The 18,963-nt window shown below is 33.9% G+C and overlaps 2 protein-coding genes across 3 annotated transcripts; both read left to right on the forward strand.

Annotated features, from left to right (window-relative positions):
- The first annotated feature begins 247 nt into the window (after window positions 1-247).
- LOC133698053 (pentatricopeptide repeat-containing protein At3g06430, chloroplastic-like) lies at window positions 248-2,413 on the forward strand. Its single transcript, XM_062120930.1, has 2 exons — window positions 248-758; window positions 1,038-2,413. Exons 1-2 carry the CDS (start codon window positions 396-398, stop codon window positions 2,142-2,144), a joined length of 1,470 nt encoding a protein of 489 aa, XP_061976914.1. The 5' UTR covers window positions 248-395; the 3' UTR covers window positions 2,145-2,413.
- A 6,761-nt stretch (window positions 2,414-9,174) lies between these two features.
- Window positions 9,175-17,887, forward strand: LOC133695726 (pleiotropic drug resistance protein 3-like). Of its 2 annotated transcripts, none has more exons than XM_062117659.1 (24): window positions 9,175-9,566; window positions 9,824-9,947; window positions 10,234-10,316; window positions 10,802-10,886; window positions 11,218-11,377; window positions 11,490-11,566; window positions 11,800-11,853; window positions 11,963-12,053; window positions 12,163-12,464; window positions 12,545-12,826; window positions 12,928-13,241; window positions 13,605-13,765; window positions 13,850-13,953; window positions 14,346-14,499; window positions 14,593-14,739; window positions 14,881-14,954; window positions 15,054-15,386; window positions 15,493-15,783; window positions 16,000-16,083; window positions 16,185-16,318; window positions 16,507-16,734; window positions 16,823-16,994; window positions 17,251-17,505; window positions 17,621-17,887. In XM_062117659.1, the coding sequence occupies exons 1-24, from the start codon at window positions 9,175-9,177 to the stop codon at window positions 17,885-17,887; spliced, it is 4,368 nt and encodes a 1,455-aa protein (XP_061973643.1). The 2 variants fall into 2 exon arrangements, with proteins under 2 accessions (XP_061973643.1, XP_061973644.1); XM_062117660.1 differs by having other exon boundaries at window positions 14,884-14,954.
- Window positions 17,888-18,963: the final 1,076 nt, after the last annotated feature.

The following is an 18,963-nucleotide window of genomic DNA, read 5'->3' on the forward strand; positions in this document are numbered from 1 at the left end:
AAGAGAATGGTAAAAGTTGATTTTTAAAATGTTTTTATCTGTAAATATATAAAAGTAATATTTTTTATTTTTAATATTAATATATTAAAATAATTTCAAGAAAAATAATTAAAAATTTTAATTTTTTTTAAAAAATCCTTGACCCCATAGGGGACCCAACATGTACCTGTTCAATTTGAGTTTGACTAATGATATGATGTTATCTTTCTGATAAATAAAAAAAAGAAAAGAAAAAGAAAAATCTTGTTTTCAAGCACGATAGCCAGCTAAAAGCCTAAACAAGAAGTAGCGAAGGAAGATATTATTGTCTCCGCTGCTGCATCCGTCGTCCAGCCTCTCATCTCAAGTCCCAACACAGACAGTAAGAGAAGAGTCCCAAGAAACAAAACTCCACAATGTCTCTCTCCTTCTCATCTTCTCTCCTCCCCTCTCCTCTTCCTCTTCCTCTTCCTCAAAACAAAAACAAAACCCAACAACTGAAACAAAACCAGAACCCTCTTCACCCTCACAAACTCCTTCTTCGATGTGCATTTTCTTCTTCTGCTACAGCACCACCTTCTTCAACCTTTCCTAAAAAGAAGCATTGGAAACAAGGCGAATTCCCTGGATTTACCGACGCTTCACGTCCCAGGAGAACTGCAATAAAAAACATCAAGAAGAAATTAGACCGTAAGAACAAAGCCAAGGCTTGGGTCAACACTGTAGCTGAAGCTTTAACTGATTGCGTCCTCAAGAAACAATGGCTCCAAGCAATTCAGGTTACTTACTAACTCTCATCTTTCACTAATTTTACTTCAAAATCACCAATTGGGGTTCTCTTGTTTTGTCTTTAATTATGTTGTAATTAGCAACCAAACCCATTATTTTGCTTAAAGTTTGGGTCTTTATGTGTTTGAGGATGTTGAGGGAACAACCCTTTTACCTGCATGAAACCAATTTTACTTGAAAATTAAGAACTTGGTATCTTGTTTTGTGTTTAATTATGTTGTGATTGGCGACCAAACCAATATTTTTTTCCGTAAATTTTGGATCTTTAGGTGTTTGAGATGCTAAAGGAGCAACCATTTTATCAACCAAAAGAAGCTACCTACATGAAACTCTTGGTTCTATTGGGGAGATGCGGTCAGCCTCAACGTGCCCATCAACTTTTCGATGAAATGGTCGAAGAAGGAATAGAACCCACAACTGAACTTTACACTGCATTGCTGGCAGCTTATTGTCGAAACAATCTTATCGATGAGGGTTTCTCAATTATTAACCAGATGAAGTCTCTCCCTCGTTGCCAGCCTGATGTTTATACTTATAGTACTTTACTTAAAGCTTGTGTTGATGCTTCAAGATTTGAGTTAATTGCCACTTTGTATCAAGAAATGGATGAAAGATTGATAAGTCCAAACACAGTCACGCAGAATGTAGTTTTGAGCGGATATGGGAAGGTGGGGATGTATGACCAGATGGAGAGGGTGCTATCCGAGATGTTAGAGAGTGCAGCATGTAAACCTGATGTTTGGACTATGAATATAATTCTTAGTGTGTTTGGTAACGAGGGCCAGATTGATTTGATGGAGAGATGGTATGAGAAATTTCGAAATTTTGGAATCGAGCCGGAAACTCGCACGTTTAATATTTTGATCGGTGCATATGGGAAGAAACGAATGTATGATAAGATGTCATCTGTGATGGAATACATGCGCAAGGTTCAGTTTCCATGGACGACCTCTACTTACAATAATGTTATTGAGGCTTTTGCGGATGTGGGGGATGCAAAAAACATGGAGTACGCATTTGATCAGATGCGAGCGGAGAGTATGAAAGCAGATACAAAGACATTTTGTTGCCTTATTAATGGATATGCCAATGCGGGTCTCTTCCATAAAGTCATTAGCAGTGTTCAGTTGGCTGCGAAGTTTGAGATACCAGAGAATACATCATTCTTTAATGCAGTAATATCTGCATGTGCAAAGGCAGATGATTTGATGGAGATGGAAAGAGTCTTTAAGCGGATGAAAGATAAGCAATGCCCACCAGATTCCAGAACCTTTTCTATCATGGTTGAGGCATATAGAAAGGAAGGTATGAATGACAAGATCTACTATTTGGAGCAGGAGAAACAGGAGATGATTGGCAATGGTACTCTCAAGTGATTAGATCATCAGGTGGGGCATGTGGTTGATTTCTGACAAGAACAGCTGCTACTTCTCACCTTACAGTAATGCCAAATTTTCTTTGGGGAGTGGCTGGAATGTTTTGCTCAGGCAGTTCTGTTCCTGGTTTCTTGGACAATCAAAGCTTTTGTTAGCTGGAAGGAGATAGCATTTGTTAGCCCTTGGACTGCAACGAACTCTTGTAAATTGCTTCTGCAATGCTGTAAGCATAATTAAGATGTCCGGTATTGATGTGATTAGTTTGATTAGTGTTTCTGTGCAAGCTTTAGGATATCATTTAGGTATTGATTGTTTGAAGAAAGGTGGTTTTTTAAAATTTTTCTGTTTATTATTAGAGAAGTTGATAAATAAAAAAATATTATTCAGTTAAAGAAAAATTTAGTTTGATTTCAAAAAAAGTATTTTCATTTTATTTTGGGTGGAAAACACTTTCTAGAACCTATGAAAAATTTAGAAATGTCATATTATTTGTTGATTATATCAAATTTGATCCTTAAACTTTTAATTGATATATATATATATATATATATATATATTGCATATTTTTTTTCAATTTCATCCTTTAAAATTTGATTTTTATATTAACTTTGGTATTTACTTTTATGATTGTTATTTGTTTTTCTCGTATCATTTTAATTGAAATTTTTAATCTATCAAATTTGATTTTTATTCTTTTGATTATTGTTTATTTTATTTGAAATAATTTATGAAATTATTATTATTATTATTATTTTAATTTTATTATTTTTTAATTTTTTAATTTGTTAGATTTGATCTCTATTAGTTTGATTATTATTTATTTTATTTAAGATAATTTATGAAATTATATTTTTTTTCAATTTCAATCTCATTTAACTTTTTAATTTGTAAAATTTGTTCTTTGTTATTTTAATAAACTTGAAAAAAAATAAAACATCAATAAGTTATTTTTCATGATATAATTAAACACTGAAAAGTGTTTTTTAACTTATTTTTTATGACATTATTAAATATTAAAAAATAATTTATTTTTTTAGAATTTATTTTCTAAAAAAATTACTTTTTCAATAAAAAACTATTTTTCATGTTAATTTTAAATAATACAATTATTTTTTCACCCTTTTCTTCTTGTGAAATGCCACGTTTTCCCGTAACTCTTGTTTTAGAAAGGTAAACTAGTTAAATGCCCCGCGCGATGCCGCATGTCAATTATTTTTTGTATTTCAAAAAAAGTCAAGATCTAAAAGTGTTAGGTTTTCTTGTAAAGTTATACATAAGCGTCTTAAGTTTGGTTGAAACGCTTGACCCAAAAGTAATGTTTATAATATTAATAATAACATTAAACTTGGGTTAACCCTTAGCATAAAAGTATCTGGACTGCAATACCAGACCCAATAGCATTGGACGTGGGTCTGGCTGCAAGATCGTGTCATAAAAGTGTGATGATTAAATAGATTAGTTAAAAAGAAAAAAACAAAGAAAAAAAACCAACAGGAAGAAAAAAACTAATGAAAAAAAAGAAAAAAATATGAATTAACTAAGTTAACCTTTCAAATCAGGTTAACCCGTCATACCTTGAATTCACATCGTGAAAGTTTGATAATTAAAAAGAAAAAAACAAATTAATGGGTTAACACAGAATTAACTGGGCTAACTTGTCAAACAAGGTTAGCCTGTCAAATCCGGAATCCGTGTCATGAAAGTTTGATAACTAAATAGAAAAAAATTTAACATTATCAATTTAAATTAAACAAAAAAAATTAATTAAAAAGAAAAAAACAAAAGACATCAGTATTTTCATTATGGACTGCACTGTGCAGTCCACAATCAAAGACATAAAAACAACAAAAAAAACAAAAAGAAAAATTAAATGCATCAGTCGAGAACTACTTAGAAAAAAATTTAATATTAATAAACTAAATTAATTAAAAATAAAAAATAAAAGAAAAAAAATCTCTAAGAAGAAAAAAAACTAAATAGAAAGAAATTTAACATTAACAAACTAAACTAAACGAAAAAAAAGCAAAAAAAAATTACAGGTTAACTCGTCAAATTAGGTTAACCCGTTAAACCCGGGATTCGTGTCATGAATGTCTGGTAACTAAATAAAAAAAATTGAAAATTAACAAACTAAACCAAACAAAAAAAATTAATTAAAAAGAAAAAAAATCCGGCTTAACTCGTCAAACCATGTTAACCCGTTAAACCCAGGATCTGTGTCATGAAAGTCTGATAACTAAATAAAAAAAAATTAACATTAACAAACTAAATTAAACAAAAAAAATTTATGAAAATAAAAAAACAAAAAAAAATTATTAAAAGAAAAAAAAAACCCTAAAAGTGTAAAAAATAAATGAAAAAAAAACTAAAAAACCGTCATGAAAGTCTAATAACTAAATAGAAAGAAATTTAACATTAACAAACTAAAGTAAACGAAAAAAATTAATTAAAAAGAAAAAAAAACAAAAAAAAAATTTCTGGGTTAACTCGTCAAACCATGTTAACCTGTTAAACCTGGAATCCGTGTCATGAAAGTCTGATAACTGAATAAAAAAAATTTAACATTAACAAAATAAAAAAATTATTAAAACAAAAAAAGCAAAAAAAAAAACCCTAAAAATGTAAAAAAAACCAGCTCATCTTTTTCTAAATAGAAAGAAATTTAACATTAACAAACTAAAGTAAACGAAAAAAATTAATTAAAAAGAAAAAAAATAAAAAAAAAATTCTAGGTTAATTCGTCAAACCATGTTAACCTATTAAACCCGGGATCCGTGTCATGAAAGTCTGATAACTGAATAACAAAAATTTAATATTAACAAAAAAAATTATTAAAAGAAAAAAAAAACCCTAAAAATATATATAAAAAAACCGGCTCATCTTTTACTATGGACTTGCAGCCCACATAAAAAAAACTGATCCCTTTTAATTATAGTTCAGAAAACAGATAGAACTGCTGATGAAAAAAATGCAGTACAACTACAGGTAGGATGGACTGCGTTTGGAAGTGCTCACAGAAGGCACATTGGCTATGTGCCTCTGTCAGTGCTGCACACCGGGCTGGGTGTCTGTTGGCCATGGTGGTTCTTTATGGACCCATGATTTGAACTGAATTCGCTTTATTTAGGCTTAGATTCCACTTTGTTTCGGGCAAGAACAGAGGTAAAACGGGGACGAAGGGGGAATACAAAAATCATACCACCAAAACAAAAGGCATACTATTTGGGCCATTAGGCTTAGCTGGGGGTGGGCGGTGGGTGTCATCCCACAGCAAAACAAAAGCCTCATTGCTGGGGGCTCCTTCAATGATGAGCCGAGTTTTCTCATGGTGACGGGGCCATGCCTAGATTTCTACAGAAAACAAAAATAACAAATGAATCACATTGAAAACATCATTCTACTCCTGAAGTGTAAAAACATCAATTCATTATTACAGTCAACGTTAAACTCTCTATAGTCCTACAGTAAAGTAAATTTCTCATGCACTGTATATTTGTGTGGTAATTCTTTTCAGTTCTGCCTGGTACGTTAAACTCTCTATAGTCCTACAGTAAAGTAAATTTCTCATGCACTGTATATTTGTGTGGTAATTCTTTTCAGTTCTGCCTGGTTAGTTGACGATCTGAGGTCAATGCAATGTATAGCTATATACAACGTCCAGGAGTCGCTCCTATTTTATTACTCTCTTGTTCTTAAGAACTTCGCCGAATCAGTACCGTCTAGCACTAATCAATCATATGGCGTGAGCTTATACGTAATCCATAAGCAGTTGACAAGCTAGTAATTTCTCCTCTACAGCACAATCCCTTTTTGTTTTTCTACTAGATACCAGAGCTAAGTCATTACAAAATAATATGAAATCACAGCACCGTGAGTTATTCCACAAAAAAAATTCTTACATCCAATATATAGTTTTTAAATAAAGAAAGTCAATGACATTTGATGGTGTCCAAAAAAAAATACAAGTAGTTTGGCCAAGGATCATGTCTTGCAATGACATTTGATGAAGTAATGGAATGCGTCATAGATTCATGTTGATGAATCTTTGCTGTCACTAACCAAATTCTAGATCTATGACCGGTAATACAAGAGCAAAGTTATAAAAACACTTCACCTGCATTAAATCTCATTAAATCTCAGAATATACTTATTATAGATTAAATTATACAAAAAATGCAGTATTTTGTAAACTTTCAAATATTCTTTAAAATCAATAAAAACAAATAATAATTCATAACATTTGTTACATTATTAAAACCCAATCTTTAACTAAAACAATGTAATAATAAAGCACTCTAAAACATTAAAACAAGACTAAAATGAAAATCTCATGGAAGCAAGTAAGGTATATCAACAATTAATTAGCAAGAACTCTCGACCAAATATGAACCTACTAACATAAACTAACTTAAAAATAATATTAAAATGGAAGGATAAATTCAACCAACTTGTGAGGGAATAACATTTAATATATATCATATATATTTATATGTTATAGGCCATAAATTTTAATGCAATAGAAGTACAATAATTGAAACAAATATATACATACATATTAAGAATAATAGCATATAATAATGAAATACAAGTCAGATAATAGATAAAAAAAAATATGCGACTTTGATAATTATGGAAGGATCAGTCACCATAGGTTAGTACATCTTTCACTAGTTAGATATACAAACTATTATGTGCACATAAACTAACCACTCTCTGTTAGTATGAAGTTTCTGACAAGTATTTCGATATCAAGATATAATAGATATTTGTATAATTATCAAAACAAATGAATATCATATTAAATAGAAAGTGGTAAGATATAATAGATATTCCGATGTCAAGATATAATAAATATTTTTCAAACCTCACTTCTCGATCAACCAAAATAACCAATTGGTCGACCTTCATCACAAGTCAACTGATCAGCCATTCCAGACCAACCAGCCACCAACAACTTCAAGCCAACCGATCAACCAGGATTCTAGAATCCCGATCTACTAGTTTTAGAAAATTCTATAGATCCCTAAAACCTAAAATTCTAGTCCACAATCAAGTTGTTTTAAGTTAGTATGAACATTCTAAACATCAATTACACCTTCTAAATCATTCATATATCAAATTACTATATTAACCATCATGTAAACCCTAAAACATTTTTTTAATCCATCATCTATAATATCCCTATTAAAAAAAACTACAGAAAAAAGAAACCATGATACTTCTTCAAACTTTTTTAAAAGCCAAAAGCTGTTTCTGCTTTTATCCAGGATTACTTTGGGTACCATCATAGCTTTTGAGTGTCGTTGGTGATGTCCTAATCATCTTCCCATTGTCACTGCTTCTCTTTTTGCTTATTTTATTGGAAGACTGAACTTTCAGAGAAGGTAGATTCTGTATCTTGTATTTTTTTTTCTTATCGAAGGTCGATTTTTGTGTAGATGCATCTGTTGTTGTATTATTAATATTAATTAACTATCCTATGCCGTTTCTTTTATATGCAGGGGTACAATATTTTTTTTTTTCAGTCGTGTACTTTAGATACTGTTGAGGGGTTTTTTTTTCCCGTTAAAGATTAATAAAAAATGATAATACAAACACTAGCTTCTAAAGAAGCTAACACCAGCAGCATCGCCAGCAAGAGCACACAACATTAAATGAGGAGGATGATCCCCCTGAATATAACAATTTGTCGCCGGCAATGTTGTTGTTGGCCTCTAGAATATAAATTAATATCTTATGGAAGTTTTTAAAAACGTTTTTGAAATGTAATAACAAACAGGGTTAATTGAAAAAATAATAATTACATGTTAATTTTTTTATTTTAAAAATATTTTTAAAAAAATTAATTTTTTTTCTTTGCTTTAAATTAATATTTTTTAAATATTTTTATATCATTCTGATGTACTAATGTTAAAAATAATTTTTAAAAAATAAAAAAATATTATTTTAATATATTTTTGAATAAAAAACACTTTGAAAAACAACCACTACTATACTCTTAAATATAATGTTCTTGTGAGTTGATGCTTTTGTTAGAATTTCACAGCTCTATAACTGTGTAATTTTATTTCTGTCAAAAAGAATTGTTGACCGCTCTTCAATTTTTACTCATTAATCTGCATATTCCCAACATAAGTTTTCCCGAGTGATCAGAAAATCTTCCTTTCGTTACTTAAGAGTTTCCGTTTAGTAAAGCACATAAATAGTTAAATTACTATTATTATACTTTTTATTCGGCTAAATATTGATGCTGATAGATCATTATCACAAAGCATTGTTTCAGTAAACAATTTAATAGAACTATCAGTACGTACCTGGAGTATTCTTATTGGTAATTTTGTATATATTAATTATCGTGCTGACAAGAGAGGGGTGTTTTCGACAATGATCCACCAGTCTCCGTTTCGATGCTTGCAGTAATCGTTGTTCGTCTCAACAGAAGTACAAAGTATAGAATCCCACGATGCAAGAATTGTGATTATTTTTTTAATTCCATTTTACAATGATTTCAATTCTAAAGCTTACTTTACAAGACGATGATGGCAAATGTTCACATCCCATAGATTTGCTTTCTTGAAGAAAGACAACATTCGAATCTATCTGTGAAATGGCATAAACATTGGTTCATATATATATATATATATATATATATATATATATATATATATATATATATCAATTACTGACGTATTAAACAAATTGAATCCGCCGTTTTGCGTTTGTGGCCTAACAATGTAATATGTTTTCAATTCGTCCTTAACTCACAGCTTTGTAATTAATTATAGGCACTTCCGGCAGAATACTCGACTGTCGACCTGTGTTTGTGCTACCAGGCCTGCAGCATAAGACGTTCCGCTTAATCACATATTCTGTGTTTATAAATAGCATGGCGGCTATTTGCTTGCTGCAGCGTGAGTGTGTGTTGTCTTGCATTACTTGTAACCATACACTCACGCATACGTGTTGAGTATCTTGATTATTTATGTATAACTCAACAAGCTGAAGCATTCAAATTCAAATTTAACCAATAATGGCTCAGGTGGCATACTCTGATGAGACAGAGTCAAAGAAGATTGAGTCAGCCGAGCTTGGAGGAAGCACAAGAACCTCATTCAGAAGTCACGAGCCTAGTTTTCATAGGCTTTCAACTGGGAATGCCAACCATCGTAGAAATGAAAATGAAGAAGACGCATCACAATGCTTGGGTACTATTGAGAGATTACCTTCTTTTGAACGGATTTCTACTGCTTTATTGGAGGAGAAAGATGGCACAAATGGAAAAGGAGATGCAATGGGGGGAAAGGTTGTTAATGTTGCCAAACTTCGAGCTCAAGAAGGGCATGTGTTCAATGAAAAGCTGATCAAGCACGTTGAAAATGATCATCTCCGATTGTTGCAGAAACTTAGGAAAAGAATTGACATGTAATTAACCATATCTTTACATGCTAGCTTATCCAAAAATATGCAGATAGTCTGAAAAACAATTGGAAACATTGCTGCATTAAGTAAACCGTGTAAAACGTACTTACTACTTGAGCCATTCCTTGTTGTATGCGCACGGCATATCGTTAACGCCTGCATGTTTAATGTGTGGTTACATATCCGTGGTATGATTGCATGTTTGTTGATAAAGGCATTCACGAAATGATTTGTTGATTTGGTTATGCTTTGCTTTTCAGCGCTGGTATACAATTGCCCACCGTAGAAGTGAAATACAGAAATGTTTGTGTTGAAGCAGACTGCGAGGTAGTTCGTGGCAAACCTCTTCCCACTCTGTGGAGCACTGCTAAGAGCATTCTCTCTGTGAGTTCCTGTGTATGATGAGAATAAGTTGATATCAGTTTCTATCTGTAACAACAAATTAGATTTTTTTAAACTCTAAAAGTTGAAAAACTTATCTTGCTCTGATTGTCTCTTGAGCTGACAATAGAAAGCGAATATGACTCCATGAATGTTAAACATGTACGTCATTCAAACAATGTGAATCTATGCTATTGGAGTCTGGAAAATGGTAGAAATGAAACATTTTCAATTGGTTTCTCTTACATTTACAAACTGCTTAATCCTTGAATTATCTGTTTCTGAACAGGGGTTTGCCAATCTGTCACGTTCGAAACAAAGAACAAAGATAAGCATCATAAAAGATGTCAGCGGCATCATTAAGCCAGGAAGGTAGCCTTCAAATATGATGAAGTTTTTTTTAACTAAAACATTTAACACGTACGCTTGTACATCTTGTCTCGTTCCTGTTGACAAACCAAACCGACAAAGTGGTGACTAAACAAATCTCTGCTTTGATTCCGGCCCTTTTCCCTCTGAATCAGAGAAAAACACAAGATAGTGATAGCTAGCAGACTTACAAAGATTTCTCTCTTAAATCAGGGTCATGAGTTTATTTGGGAATGAATTCATATTTGTACGGAACCAAATCAACTTGCTGGTTACTTATGAGGTGGCACATCTTGACATCTTGTACCTTCAGCTTTTCAGAAGATTATTAATCGGATTCCTATACATTCTCTAGCATGCAACTTCTAGTATTCAGAGGAATATATCTGTGTGTTTATGTCAATCTACTTCATTTTCATGTTGAACAAGAAATAGGAATACAGAATCTGCTGATATATTTCAAGTTCACTCAGTTTATCTTCTTGCAGGATGACTTTACTGCTTGGCCCTCCAGGTTGTGGCAAAACCACTCTGTTGAAGGCTCTCTCTGGGAAACCTAGCAATTCTCTCAAGGTTTCTTAATGCTTCTTAATTACGCGAATAACATTAAAAAAAATTCCTTCATGGGATGAAAAGAACAAAGCTTCAGTATCCTAAGAGGTTTTTAGAAATCACTGAAAATTGGAATAGTACTTTCATTCTGTAAAGAAATTCAGCGTTCACAAAGATGTAATTCAGCTGAGTTTTGTTTACCAAAATTTATTTTCACCGGGTATATGCACTAAATTCAAGATGATTCTGTTGATTCGTACTTAATTATATTTATCACATTGCTGCTTTGACTGCTAACTAAAACTTTCCTAGACTATCCATCCAGGTTACTGTTTTTTATGTTCTTATATAGGTTGCAGGGGAAATATCTTACAATGGTCACAGATTGGAAGAGTTTGTTCCTCAGAAAACCGCAGCTTATGTAAGCCAATATGATTTGCATATACCAGAGATGACAGTGAGGGAGACGGTTGATTTTTCAGCACGCTGTCAGGGCACAGGAAGCCAAGCTGGTAACAATTCTTTGGCAACACCAGTGCTGATTCTGATATCTAAATCACTCTCAAGTTAATTCTATTATTCTATTTCATTGTAAATATTAACTAAATTGTACTTGCACGGAAGAGATCTTGATGGAAATCGGTAGAAAGGAGAAGCAGGCAGGGATTCTCCCAGATACTGATTTGGATACATACATGAAGGTAACAGCCACAAAGAATGTCTAAGATTCTATTAGCCATATACACGAGGTTCACCTAGACGTAGCAGAAGTTTGTTTCTCAGAGTAGACATTTTGAGAGAGTTCAACATGAATGGCCATGTTTGATGATTACTCAAGGCTGACTATAGCTCTAATTTCAATTTGTTTTTCCTTCATGCTTATCTATGATAAAAGTTATGGTTGTGACAGTGAATGTTTTCCTCTTTTTGACAGGGAATATCGGAAGAAGGAGCGAAAATTACCCTTCAAACAGACTACGTTTTGGAGGTTGTTTACTACATGTTTCCACTTACAAGGCTGAAGTTCTTATATCCTCCTTGCTTCTTATTGAAGTATGTTTTCTATAGTAATATTTTCCATGCTATTCACTTTTCAGATTCTAGGACTTGATATTTGTGCCGACACAATGGTCGGGGATACTATGAGAAGAGGTATCTCAGGTGGACAGAAGAAAAGACTAAGTACAGGTACTGTGTGTTATGATGTATGAAACTGACTGCATACAAGTGTCAAGTGTTTTAGGTCGAATATGATTTAATTTGCTTCAATGAACTATTTGCTGGTTCTTTGTTACAGGAGAAATGGTTGTGGGTCCAATGAAAGCCCTATTCATGGATGAAATATCAAATGGCTTGGACAGTTCGACCACTTTCCAGATTGTGTCCTGTATGCAGAATTTGGCACATATTACCGATGCCACTGTGTTGATTTCACTTCTTCAGCCAGCACCAGAGATCTTTGACCTCTTTGATGACATCATGTTGATGGCAGAAGGAATGGTTGTTTATCATGGCCCACGTTCTAGTGTTTGCAGATTCTTCGAGGACTCTGGGTTTAGGTGCCCTGAGAGAAAAGAAGTTGCAGACTTCCTTCAAGAGGCAAGTCTTTATGCTTCAGGTTTGTCTCTAATTATAACTATTACAAAAAAACCATCATTTAACAATTCAAATCTCTGCAGGTTATCTCTAGAAAAGATCAAAGGCAGTATTGGTACTGCACAGAACAACCTCACAGTTATGTTTCTGTAGAACAGTTTGTTAAGAAATTCAAAGAAAGCCAGCTTGGTCAGATGCTAGATGAGGAGATCATGAAGCCATTTGATAAGTCTAATAGCCACAAGACTGCTTTATGCTTCAGAAAATACTCATTATCGAAATGGGAACTGTTCAAAGTTTGCAGTACGAGAGAATTTGTTCTCATGAAGAGGAATTCTTTCATTTATGTTTTTAAATGTACACAGGTATATTCCTTGTAGGCAACACCTTTTCCTTTTATTATATACAATCTTCTTTGATGCAGTCCCTTCTTATCTGAAAGCATCTCTGGGTTCCCTGTCTACAGCTAGTGATCATTGCTTCAATAACAATGACTGTCTTCCTGCGCACAAGGATGGCTGTTGATGCGATCCATGCAAGTTATTACATGAGCGCTTTATTCTTTGCATTGACTATATTATTTTCTGATGGAATCCCAGAGTTGCATATGACTGTATCCCGACTTGCAGTTTTTTACAAGCAGAGAGAGTTATGCTTTTACCCTGCTTGGGCTTATGTTGTTCCCACAGCTATCCTTAAAGTTCCACTTTCTCTCGTGGAAGCATTTGTTTGGACAACTCTTACTTATTATGTTGTTGGTTACAGCCCAGAGTTTGGAAGGTAAGCCTCTGGCGAGGGGTTACAAATTTTCAGCAGATTGGATTTAAAGCGACTCGTTGATAAATATAGTGTAAGAGCTAGGGTATCACAGTCACGCATGTGAATCCAACTTAGATAACATCCTCGAGCTGTGCAAATAAGTTGTTAGCATCATTTCAGACACAATCAAATATGAGGAAAAAGTTATACTTTTGAAAGGAGAATATAAGCTAACCACTAAGATAAATTGTAGGAAATGTTGTCATGGGATTCCAAGGATATATGACAGCCATTATTGTTTCTGAGTTTCTGCGAAGAAGAACAAATAGGAACTTTGGATGCCATGATCTTAATTTTATATCGATTATTGGTTTTGTTTCTTAGGTTCTTCCGCCAGTTCCTTCTACTCTTTCTGGTACATTCAACATCAATATCCATGTTTCGCTTTGTCGCCTCCCTCTTCCAAACTATGGTTGCTTCAGTGACAGCTGGAGGACTCGCTTTATTGATTACTTTACTATTTGGTGGCTTTTTAATCCCAAAGCGTAAGATTTCCGTGCATCTCCGCTAATAATCCCGACATTAGAATTTGTTCAGAATATTTTGCTGAACTATTTGTTCTGTTGCAGCCTCTATGCCTGTGTGGTTGGGATGGGGATTTTGGATTTCTCCGTTGGCGTATGGTGAAATAGGCTTAAGTCTGAATGAGTTTCTTACTCCTAGGTGGGCAAAGGTAATCGACAAATTGAAAACTTGAAGTCATCCATTAGGTTTACACGTAGTAATCCGAGAAGGAAGCTTTTCGGAAATGGATCATATGATTTTCATATTGGGCCTAATGATCTCTATAGTCATTATCTTTATCAAATCTAGAGTTTGGGAGGGAAAATTTACCCCTCCTGCTGTACCATCTGGAAGAGAGATTGAAATTTTCGCTTAAACTGACTTGAAGTTTATAGTGCTAGCAGGGAATAATTTCTTAGCAATTATAAGCTCTTTCCTGGTTAATCATTATTTGTGAGACCCGGAAGGAGAGTGATAGTTCTTCCTATTATCTGCACTAGAAAAAAAGTTTACTCAGTCATCCATGCAGTGAAGTCATTCATTCTTTATTTCTATCCACAGACCGTGTCAGGTAACACAACCATACGACAGCAAACTCTGGAAAGCCGTGGATTGAACTTTCACGGCTATTTTTACTGGATATCAGTTGGAGCTTTAATTGGGTTGACAGTGCTCTTCAACGTTGGCTTTGCTTTGGCTTTAACCTTCTTGAAATGTAAGTTTATCTTTTATTTCTATTAGCAGGGTTCTTAAAAAACATGTTGATGCATCCATTCTAACAGCATACTTAACATTGGTACTCATTTAGCCCCAGGAAACTCTCGAGCTATTATTTCTTATGAAAGATACTATCAACAGCAAGGAAAACTAGATGATGGTGCTTCTTTTGACATAAACAACGACAAGAAGACCCTCACCTGTGCATGTCCTAAATCTAGTCCAGGAGATAAAAAGGGTGAGCATACTGTTTTCTCATCCTTCCACTGATTTCAGGGTAGAAAAGATAATAAAAAAGTATCTTAAAGTTTTTTCTTTGTAGTCTATTAATGTTTACAGTTTATAAAGCAGTGTCAACTGCCACCAATCAATTTTGCAGGAGGGATGGCTTTACCTTTTGAGCCCCTTACTATGACATTTAAGGATGTGCGGTACTATGTTGATACTCCTTTGGTAAGCAAGATGAATCTAGTTTTTCTTTGAATTCCGCATGATCATAAAATACGGGGAGCAACTTATGTCTTCAAACAAACGTCACTGTCTTTGTGTTAGGAAATGAGAAAACGTGGTTTTCCACAGAAGAAGCTCCAGCTTCTTTCAGACATTACTGGTGCATTCAGACCTGGTATTCTTACAGCATTAATGGGTGTTAGTGGAGCCGGGAAAACAACTCTTATGGATGTTCTTTCCGGGAGGAAAACTGGAGGCACTATTGAAGGAGAGATTAGAATTGGTGGGTACCCAAAGGTTCAGGATTCATTCGCTAGAGTATCAGGTTACTGCGAACAAACAGACATACATTCCCCCCAGATTACTGTAGAAGAATCTGTGATATATTCTGCTTGGTTGCGGCTTCCTCCTGAAATTGATACGAAAACTAAATATGTATGATACCCTCTTAAAAGAAAAAATTATAATTGATCCTGAACTTGATTGTGAAGACTGAATTGCGGTGAGGTATTCTTCTCCAACTTTTTGTTCTCTTTTTCAGGAATTTGTAAATCAAGTCCTTGAAACTATCGAGCTTGATGAAATCAAAGATTCTTTAGTAGGCATTCCCGGAATTAGTGGTTTATCAATTGAACAGCGTAAACGACTGACAGTAGCTGTGGAACTTGTTGCCAATCCATCCATCATATTCATGGATGAACCGACTTCAGGTTTGGATGCAAGAGCAGCTGCGATTGTTATGAGAGTAGTGAAGAACATAGTTGAAACAGGAAGAACAATTGTTTGCACCATCCACCAGCCAAGTATAGATATCTTCGAGGCATTTGATGAGGTGAAATAGTGATAATGTGCATATTTTATTTTCTTCTTGGAAATTGTTTTATACCACCTGATGCCAGATTATCTTCCATTGTACGAGGATAGCATTGACATGTAAAACTAGAATTTTACATATTGAAGCTGGTTCTGTCAGGTTTTCTTTATATGCAAATCTGCAGATTGGATATAAATGCGTGTTATTGCTTAACATTTCTCTATTTCAATGCAGTTGATTCTTATGAAAATTGGTGGACGCATAATATATTCAGGACCACTGGGTGAGCGGTCAAGCAAGGTCATTGAGTATTTTGAGGTTAGTTGTTTTACAATTCTTTCGGATGGAATGCTTCCGGTAATAATGGACAAACTTCAATTATCCAACCTTGATTGTACTTTCCTGACTTTCTTGAGTAGAATATTCCTGGAGTGCCTAAGATTAAGAACAGATACAATCCAGCAACATGGATGTTAGAGGTTTCTTCTAAAACTGCAGAGGCTGATCTTGGTGTTGATTTTGGTGAAGCTTATGAAGGCTCCACCCTATATGAGTAAGATCAATGAATGTGACGAGGTTTATCATCAATATTGGACTTCATGGTTTATGCTCTCTTCTTAGTTAAACTCCATCCTTAAGATTGTATAAAATTAATGTGGACCTACATGTGTGCTTGGAATTCCAAAAGAAAGTACATTTGTAACTTGAGTGACAGAAAGTCCCTTGCTCTTTTGACTGCAGGGAGAACAAAGAGTTGGTTAAGCAATTGAGCTCACCAACTCCTGGCTCAAAAGACTTGCATTTTCCTACCTGTTTTCCGCAGAATGGCTGGGAGCAACTCAAAGCATGCTTGTGGAAACAGCACTTGTCTTATTGGCGAAGTCCTTTGTATAATCTTTTGCGCATTGTCTTTATGTCCTTTGGAGCTCTCCTGTTTGGCCTACTGTTCTGGCAGCAAGGAAATAAAATGTAAGTCAATGCAAGCTTTTGATATTTAGTAGCAGGGTCTCTTTTCGGAAAAGAACATTGACATGGTAATTTATTCTCGATTTCGTAGAAACAACCAGCAAGACTTGTTCAGTATCGCTGGCTCGATGTACTCTATAATAATATTTTTCGGCATAAACAATTGTTCTCCAGTCCTAGCATTTGTTGCAAGAGAGCGGACTGTTTTCTACCGTGAAAGATTTGCAGGAATGTACTCTTCATGGGCCTATTCATTTGCACAGGTTTAGTTTCTTTGCAGCCAAGTTTGTCACCAGTTCCTTGTTTCTAGTTCTTTTATGTACTTATGAAGCAAACCTGACAAGTCACTGGATGTTCCTATTACATCACCAATTGAAGGAATAGTCTGGGTTTTAAAGTCGAGTTTTAGAAGAAAATGCTAGAATATCGGAATCTACATGTTCAAAATGGAAATTAGATTGTAATCCTTTTGTTTTCTTTTCATAATTTTGTTTAGGGGTTTTTTCCTTTTTCGTGTAGGTGCTGGTTGAGGTTCCATACTTGCTCATTGAAGGGATTCTTTATGTGATCATCACATATCCTATGATTGGCTACTCCTTGTCTGCCTGTAAGATATTCTGGTCTTTCTATAGCATGTTTTGTATGCTGCTGTTTTTCACCTACCTAGGAATGCTGCTCGTATCATTGACACCGAACATTCAAGTCGCCTCCAATTTAGCTGCGTTTGCGTACACAACGCTGAATTTCTTCTCGGGGTTTATCGTGCCGAAACCAGTAAGCTTTCAAAATATCAAACCCTCTGCCACGTTCGATTATTTCCGGTATTTTCAAGGGGAATACTGATATATACAGTCAAATTATTGATTAAGGTGGTCTTTTCTTCTTGCAGTACATCCCAAAGTGGTGGGTTTGGTTGTATTATATATGCCCCTCATCTTGGACATTAAATGCTATGCTCACCTCGCAGTATGGAGATGTGAACAAAGAAATATCAGTGTTTGGAGAGACGATGACTGTTGCTGATTTTGTAGGTGATTACTTTGGGTTTCACCACAACTTTTTGGGTGTTGTCGGTGTTGTGCTAATCATCTTTCCCATTATTACTGCATCTCTTTTTGCTTATTTCTTTGGAAGACTGAACTTCCAGAGAAGGTAGAATTTGTATCGATGTGTCTGCTCATTTGAATAGCTCGATTTTTTTGGATAGAACTGTGATGTCATTTAAATGGTGACCGGAAAACTGTCAGACAACTTATTTCTCATTCAGAACCTATCGGAAAAGGGATCCTAAAGCTCCCGTTGAATCTATCTCTACGTACCAAGAAGGCATTCACTCAGGCTTGGAATGAAAAACAACTCTCTTCGACATGTGAATGCTAGCTAGAGTAAGAGCATCAGGTGATAAAAGAAGATTTTCAAACATTCATGAAGAGATTATTTGCTACATAGAAGGTCATTCTTCATCAATATTATAAAAAGGGTTTTGTTCAATTTTCTCAGTATGGTAAGTTGCAATTTTCTTTTTAGTTTTTGATGTCATTGTGCCATAAAAGTGACGATTCATATGTTTGATTCATCTCACCAATGGGATTATAATTTTTTTTATTAATTAAAAGAGGAAAAAATTAAGTAATTTGTAAAGCAAAAAATATTAATAATCATACTTCGCATAAAGAAGCAGGCTCAAAAAATTCTTAAACATCAATGAACAACAATGATTACAAAAAAAAAAAAAGTGAATTAATTACAAGTTTTCATATGTCAGTTGGTCAAAAGAAAACCACATTACACTGAACCCATAAATAATTGTGAAGAGCAATAGATGATAAAAATATATTTTTTAACGCATTAAAAAATATATATCTAAGCAAGTATTTTTAATAATATATCTTAATGAATTAATATCAATATTATAAGATTTCTATTATTAGACTAAACCAATTCTGATCTTACAAAGTTTTGATTATTAAGGTTTTTATATAATTAAAATTTGAATTTATGTTAAATTACAGGATCATCAGGAACCACCATAAAAAATAAGAATACACGATATACGTTTAAAAGATGAAAAATTTGGTGGTCGTAGTCAAGTTAGATATATCAAAAGACATGAATTAATCTAGATTAATCTATCAAATCCGTTACCTAGATCATAAGATTATGATAAATTTATAAAAAATAAATCAAAATAAATAATAAAATTCAATCTTAAATAAATATAATATCGAATGA

This window comes from Populus nigra, chromosome 6 (genome assembly GCF_951802175.1).
Source record: "Populus nigra chromosome 6, ddPopNigr1.1, whole genome shotgun sequence".
NCBI lineage: Eukaryota > Viridiplantae > Streptophyta > Magnoliopsida > Malpighiales > Salicaceae > Populus > Populus nigra.